The sequence below is a fragment of the Bidens hawaiensis genome, unplaced genomic scaffold (genome assembly GCF_021521415.1).
Source record: "Bidens hawaiensis isolate Kalapana, Puna unplaced genomic scaffold, B.hawaiensis_p1.1 tig00048428_1, whole genome shotgun sequence".
Classification (NCBI taxonomy): Eukaryota; Viridiplantae; Streptophyta; class Magnoliopsida; order Asterales; family Asteraceae; genus Bidens; species Bidens hawaiensis.
In genome coordinates this window covers 48,190-55,786 of record NW_027498682.1, presented here as the reverse complement: position 1 = coordinate 55,786, position 7,597 = coordinate 48,190, and the positions used below count along the sequence as shown (strand labels likewise).

The 7,597-nt window shown below is 34.8% G+C and overlaps 1 protein-coding gene and 1 pseudogene across 2 annotated transcripts; one reads left to right on the top strand and one right to left on the bottom strand.

Annotated features, from left to right (window-relative positions):
* The first annotated feature begins 460 nt into the window (after positions 1 to 460).
* On the top strand, positions 461 to 3,107 carry LOC143597530 (transcription factor MYBS3-like). Its single transcript, XM_077076011.1, has 3 exons — positions 461 to 761; positions 1,743 to 1,951; positions 2,430 to 3,107. Exons 1-3 carry the CDS (start codon positions 461 to 463, stop codon positions 2,973 to 2,975), a joined length of 1,056 nt encoding a protein of 351 aa, XP_076932126.1. The 3' UTR covers positions 2,976 to 3,107.
* A 924-nt stretch (positions 3,108 to 4,031) lies between these two features.
* Positions 4,032 to 6,818, bottom strand: LOC143597529 (acetyltransferase At1g77540-like; annotated as a pseudogene). The gene is made up of 2 exons (XR_013146927.1): positions 6,506 to 6,818; positions 4,032 to 4,145 (listed from the first exon to the last, which is right to left on the bottom strand). The product of XR_013146927.1 is annotated as an acetyltransferase At1g77540-like (transcript).
* Between the last annotated feature and the right edge of the window lie 779 nt (positions 6,819 to 7,597).

Genomic DNA, 7,597 nt, shown 5'->3' with positions numbered 1-7,597 from the left:
AATGCTTAATCGAAACCACACAAAAACCGACATTTAACCAACCATTCAGTTATGGTCCTATAACTCATGTTTATGTTTATGTTTAACCCCCCATAATCCAACCGAACCGACTTTGCACCCGCCTAATCCAACCATCCAAGTTGACACAACATACAAGGACTTCATATGCCAATTACTGAAACTACAAGCACCCAACAAAACTTAACACTTGTGGTTCATAGTATTTACTCATGATTTATGTATGTCCCAAATGGATCATGTTATTGTTAGCTACCTCTCTCTTTGGCTTTATATTATTCTCATTACTTTTCATCAAACTCTTCATTCAATCCAAATCCAAATCCAAATCCAAATCCAATTCCAATTTTATTAAACACCCACCAAACCCTAATCCCAAATCAACCAAACCCACCAATCTTTACACCCAATTCATCAATTTACGATCAACCTACTAATTATTATGACGAGAAGATGTTCTCATTGCAGTAATAACGGACACAATTCAAGAACTTGTCCGAATCGAGGTGTGAAGCTATTTGGGGTCCGGATAACTGATGGGTCGATCCGGAAGAGTGCGAGTATGGGTAACTTGAGTCACTATTCCGGATCCGGTAGCAGTAATTTGTTGAATGGGTTTTCCGGCGGCGGTGGTGGTGATCTTGATTCGCCCGGAGATACGCCGGATCATAACGCTGCCGGTGACGGGTACGGGTCGGAGGATTTTGTTGCCGGGTCGTCTTCGGGCCGTGAGAGGAAAAAAGGTTGGATCTTTGGTTATATCGATTATTATTATTATTATTATTATTATTATTATTATTATTATTATTATTATTATTATTATTCAATTTTGCGAAAACTTGGAGTTGATCATTTTGATTAGGGGGGTGCAGGGTTGGGTTTGGTTTGGTTTGGTTCGGTTATTAGCCATAACCGAAATCAAAACCAAAGTCGTTGGTTAATCTATTTTATTAACCAGTCGGTTTTTAGTTAATCGGTTCGGTTAGTTTGTTGGTTTTTTATTCGATTTATTTGGTCAGATTGTTTGTCTTGGTTCGGTTTATTCGGTTAGTTTGTCGGTTTCTGGTTCAGTTTATTCGGTTTAATTGTCGGTTTTCGATTCTGGCGGTTAATTTCGGTTAATAAAACCAAATTGGGGGTAAGATTTTTACTTGAAAGTATATGAAATGGAGGTTAAATATATGAAATGCATGAATTGGAGGTATAAAATCTAGAAGTATATGAAAATATGAATGGTTCGGTTCGGTTAATTTTGGTTAACCGAGGGGACAAAAAAACCGATAACCGTTTTCGGTTAATCGGTTTTCTGTTAATTTGGTTTTCGGTTTGGTTTGCTGCTCACCCCTAATTTTTTTATATTTTTTTAAAAATGAGTGTTAATTAATTATTTGAACTAGACTACTAGAGTGATCAAATTGGTGTCTTACCCACAAAAATGTGTATTGATGATTGAGACATAGGTAAGCATTATTCTCATAGCACCAATAAAGGTTATAATTATGAACTTGTATATGGTTATAATAAAGTTTTATGTTAAATCATTTAAAGTTATGCACACATTTGTATAACATTTTGTTTATTGCAATTATATGTTTTTTTTCAATAAACATGTAAAATGCAATTGGCATACAATTTATCTTTTAACTTGTTTGAGAAACTAGAATAATGACTAATATTTTTTTATGATGAGTTGATATAGAGGTGTAATGCTATTTGGTTTGCAGGTGTTCCATGGACCGAGGAAGAACATAGGATGTTTTTATTAGGTTTGCAAAAGCTTGGGAAAGGCGATTGGCGCGGGATTGCTAGAAACTATGTGATTACAAGAACACCAACTCAAGTTGCAAGTCATGCGCAAAAGTATTTCATAAGGCAAAGCAATATTTCTAGGAGAAAAAGACGGTCCAGTCTTTTTGATATTGTAGCTGATGATGTAAGTATAATTTGTTGGGCTAGCGGGTCAAAATGGGCGGTTTGAACCCGGTTGAATTGACCCTCCTTCAAAACCCGGTTCCAACCCGACTTGGTTTGTCCCGGTTTTGACTTTTGTTGACCAACCCGAATTGGTTAAAATCGGTCAAGCTCAATCTTTTCTCCCTCAAAAACTGGTTCCAACCAGACCCGGTTTGGCCAGAACCCGGGTTTTGACTAATATTGACCAACCCGGACCGGGTTGGGCCCAAAACCCTATTTATGTGCCTCAAAGTTTCAAAATGACATATATTCTTGTATCTAAATCTTTTGTTTAACCCGTTTGAGACCCAAATAATTAATTCACAAGCAATTTGGTTGAAATGGGCTATTGGGCTGTAATTACTAATTAGGGTTTGCTTATGATTTTGAGAATTTAAATACATCAAGATTTAAATTAATTTATTTTTAAATATTTTTTGTTTATTGAATTTGTGTAGTCTCCAGACACTAATATGGTGCCTACTCATGGCGAGACCCTGTCACAACCCGAGATTCAATCTATAAACAACCCGTTAACCATACCGACACTCGAAGAGGAAGAAGATGAAGGCGAGTCAATGGACTCTGCAAATTCAAACACGGTTGACTTTTATGTTGACCCGGCACCCGCTCCTGCACCTGCAAATTTTGAGGGTCCACAATGCATGTATCCGGTTATGTTTCCCGCATACATGCCTCCACTCATACCAGTCACAATCCCCTACTGGCCCGGACCAGGGTCGGTCCAAGACCAACCCACATCGGTCAAAACCGAGTCTCACGAAGTTCTTAAACCAACTGCGGTTCATTCAAAGAGCCCGATCAATGTGGATGACCTTGTTGGCATGTCAAAGTTGACTTTAGGAGAGTCAATCGGTGACGGTGCACCGGCTTCATTGAAACTGGTTGGAGGGCTGGCCCGGCAATCTGCATTTCACGCGAGTAATCCGGGCCCACAAAGTTCAACTATTGATTCGAAGCATAATTCTATTCATGCTGTTTAGATGGTAAACAAGGTTTCAGTTTGTTTTTGTTTAATAGTATGTTATAGGATTTAGCCATGTTTGTAATGTTTTATCAGATCAGAAAATACCATGTATACAATGATGTTAACTTTATGCCTGTTTTGTGGGTTATTTTTTACTTTAATGTTGGTAAATAGTAAATAAAGTAAGTTGTGATATACTAACTAGCACTAGCATAGTTTTCATCTACTTGATTTAGTTTAAGGTTAAAACATGTGTGCCTGAAACCCAAAATGCGAATCTAGTCGTTAAAAGGGTCTCAAATTGTCATTTCGTTTTAGGCTTTCAACTTTCAAGAAGATTGAGACGTGAACACATTATCGGTTATAAGTATAAAACAGAAATTAATGATGAAAATTAATTTAGGCGAGACAACGAGCGAGTTATCTTTAGCTTAAACTCAAAACATAAAAGATTATAGGGACTCCAATGTGAATGTTCTTACCAAGTCATGAAAGAGTTACTAACCAAAAAAAAAAGTCCTGCTTGATGAGTTGAAGTACAAGCAATCTCTAGATCTGTTAAAACTTAAAAAGGCAATAGCCACAGCCACAGGTAACCCAAAAAAAGACTATTGATAGCTGGCTTATTAATTAATTTATATCTAATTGACGTGATTAATGATTATTACTTGACTTTTTATTTATATTTCTTCTTTTTATTGAAAGTATCATTACTTCTTTTCTCTCATAACCTTAATATATATTATTTATATAAATAAAAATATATGAAATTTTATTAAGGAAAGAAACTAGAAATTTGATCACATGCAAAGTTGCATTCTTCTATAAATAAAATAAAAATGATAAATTATGTATCTATGATTTATATTAGGATAACAAAATATACGATAGAAAGATAAAGATTTTTATTAAAATTTTTGTTAATGTAAATTACGCTTTTCAAATACAACACCTTTGGATTCTTGTTCTATTAAGGGCATTCACTTTAGTGTACACAATATCCTTGAGCAATGCATAAACATATGGTCATTGGCTTACTCAATATGCATCAAAAGTAAGTTTATTATAATAACACTAAGCAAGCAATGCCAGGATAACATATGATCTGTAAGCTTCAAATGCTAGATTTGAGATCTTCAGAGAACAAGACTGACTTCCAAGCTGGATTCCTGGGTAGAAAAGTGTCCTGAATATACACAAAATACCAAAAACCAAACGTTATTCGATTTCAGCGAGTTATGAATATAAGACCTACAAATGTAATTTTTAAACGACTTAGGTTTGCTATTCAAAAGGGGCTGTCGTCACAGCAGCTTGTTGCCCGTTAGCTTTCGATGTAAACACTATTCGTTTAAATGAAATTCGATCAAAAAGTATGAATAACTTTAAACACAATAATATTCAATCAAAGAGACCCTTTATCAATTAGCAGTTGGTTCTTCTTAATCTTTATCTGTGATTCTTATCCATAAATGGCAAATTCAGGAGATTCACAAATGTAGTCACCCAAATAAACAGCACAAATCACTAGAAACTGCATTTAATAATCCAAACTACGATCCATTGGCTGATAATAATTCCTATTGACAATTTAGTTGCTGATATTACTAACTTTCACTTTCGTTTCTAAGGGCAATCCTAGTAGCATAATAATTATAAATTTACAATCGCTTTACATTTTATTTCCACTCGATTTTCGCTTGTATGCTTCCCGATTTAGTTTATAATCATCATTGTAAGCGATATCGAGTCAAAATCAAGTGTAAATCAATGACGATTATGCTACCAGGATTGCCTTTGGTAATAATGAAAAATGAAAGTTCAGACTGCCAGAATCCAAATTGATAGTATGGATTATTATCGGCCAACAGTCATGGTTTAGAATTTTGGATTATTAAAATCCAATTTTCCCAAATCACTCGAGTAAACCTCTATATGAAGTTGCATTATACCAACATCGTTCATATGATCGTAACAATCGCAGAATTTAGAATGCAAATTGTAGGGGTGAGCAATAACCACCGTTAAGCGTTAACTAAAACCAAACCGAAATTAACCAAGAAATGAACTAACCGTAAATTGGTTATCGGTTTTTTTGTACCCTATGTTAACAGAAATCAACTGAATGGAACCGAACCATTCATATTTTCATACATTTCTAGATTTTATACCTCCATTTCATGTACTTTTAAGCAAAAAAAAAAAAAGCCCAATTTCAGTTTTGGTTATTAACCAAAATTAACCAACATCCCGACAAACTAACTAACCGAATAAACTAAACCGATCAACCGAAAACCGATTGGTTAAAACAATAGATTAACCAAGGATTTTGGTTTCAGTTTAGGCTTATGCTAATAACCGAACCGAGCACACCCCTGCAATGCACAGGCAAAATAATTTCTGACCTAAGATTCAAATGTTGAGAAAAAGTAAAAAACCTGTTTTCACCCTAAAACCCGACCTAGTGCTTAGGAGCACTTTTCGCCAATGCTGAATACTAGGGGTGCAAACGAGCCGAGCCGTTTGCAAGCGACCGAAGCTCCAATCGATAAAAAAGCTCGAAACGATACAAGCTTTTCTGAGCCTGGGCCTCAAATAAACCTCGTTAAGTTATCGAGCCTGAGCCTCAAATAAACCTCGTTAAGTTATCGAGCCCGAGCTCGAGCCTTGTATGGGAAGCTTGTTTAGCCTCCTCAAGCCTTATCGAGCTTTGTGTATTTTTAAGTTTTACCATTTTGAACTTCTATGCATTATTTTCACAAATCCTAGCTTGAGCTGAGATTTGGCTCATTTAAGGTAGTACACAAGCTCAAGCTGAACTTAGGCTTGTTTATGGTTTTTCTCAAACTATATAAAAATACTTAAAAAAAAAATTACTATGCATTAACTTAACACATACAAGCTCGAGCCGAGCTTTGGCTCGTTTAAGGTACTTAACGAGCTCAGGCTGAGTTGAGGCTTGCTTATGGTTTTTCTCAAAATATATAAAAATACTAAAAAAATATATATTAATTTGAAGGAACAGAGCTTACAGATAATAACAATCGCAGAATTTAGGATGTAATTTGTAGGGGTGAGCAATAACCAGACCGTTAACTAAAACTGAACCGAAATTAATCAAGAAACGAACTAACCGAAAATTAGTTATCGGTTTTTTTGTACCCTCTGTTAACTGAAATTAACTGAACGGTACCGAACCAGTTATATTTTCATATATTTCTAGATTTTATACCTCCATTTCATGTATTTTTAAGCAAAAATTTTATCCCAATTTCGGTTTTGGTTACTAACCAAAACTAACCAAACCATAAGCCCGACAAACTAACCGAATAAACTGAACCGATCAACTGAAAACCGATTGGTTAATAAAATAGATTAACCAACGACTTCGATTTCGGTTTCGGTTTGAAAACTAAAAAAACCGAACAGCGCACACCCGTATAACGCACAGGAAAAATAATTTCATGTCTAATTCATACAATGATACAAAATAAATAAATAATCCTAAAAAAATGAATGTAAAAAATAGAATAAAGCAGAGCTTACAGAGATGTAAGAGCAAGTGGGTATAACAAATAAGGAATTAGTTTGAGCGTGATTAAAGGCGGCAACAGCGAGATGTGAAGCTAACCCAAGACCTCTTTTGCTTGATGGAACGAAGGTGTGAGTTATATCCATCACTTTATTATTATTATTATTATTATTATTATTATTATTATTATTATTATTATTAGTAGTAGTAGTATTTATTAACTCGTACTCTAAGTACGCCTTCTTGTCTTCTGTTTCAAATCTTTTTTGTTTCTCGTTCCATATTATTTTTTGTCGCCGCCGTTGCTCCGCCGCTGCCCGTCGCCATTTCGTTCTTTCCGCCGGATTGTTGTGGTCAGACGCAAGGAATAATGTTTTTCTTCATCTATTTTGGACTTGCAAGCAGGGGTTCTTCGTGTTCGTTTTTTGGGTTTCGGGTTTTCGGTTTCTTCGAGTTTTAAAGTTTTAAATCTTGACCCGATATTCAACCCAAATCTCTCATGGGTTTTTCGGGTTCGGGTTTTTTCGAGTTGGGTTAATCGGGTTTCGAGTTTCCTAGAAAAAAAAAAGTAAGAAACAAAAAAAATTAAAAAACTAAAATGCTAAAATTAAAACATATTTTGATTTTCTTATAACGCAAATAATAATAAACCAACATAACTTGATAAAACAATTCAAAAGAACAGTAAAATCATATTCAATCAGACGTGATTTGGTTGTTCAATTACAGTTGCTATTAGTAATAAACGGAAAACGTAAATTAATAATAACCAATCGATTCATAACAGTTAGAATTACATCAGTTGATTAGAGCCAAATTCTAATAAGTTTAGTAGCTAAGAGCCTAAGAGATAGCCTATTATACCTAAAAATATATTTAGTTTCAAAACTAAAAGTTTATTCGGGTGTTTTGGGTTGACCCGAAACTTATAAATCAAACCCAAGAACCAACCTGAATTACTTCGGTTCGGGTTCGGGTTAGGGTTAGTGTTTACTTGAGTTCAGGTTAGTTCGGGTTCGGGTAAAAGTGAGAGCCCTACTTGCAAGTATTTTTTTTTCTTTTATAAGAAAATATAATGAATTAGTATAAAACTGAAAAGTGATGAT

Bases quoted from the DNA above. Each gene is read 5' to 3' on its own strand.
- LOC143597530 (XM_077076011.1), top strand. From the start codon at position 461: ATGACGAGAAGATGTTCTCATTGCAGTAATAACGGACACAATTCAAGA. The intron at 762-1,742 runs GTTGGATCTTTG...TTTGGTTTGCAG, and splicing joins GGGCCGTGAGAGGAAAAAAG to GTGTTCCATGGACCGAGGAA. The intron at 1,952-2,429 runs GTAAGTATAATT...GAATTTGTGTAG, and splicing joins TTGATATTGTAGCTGATGAT to TCTCCAGACACTAATATGGT.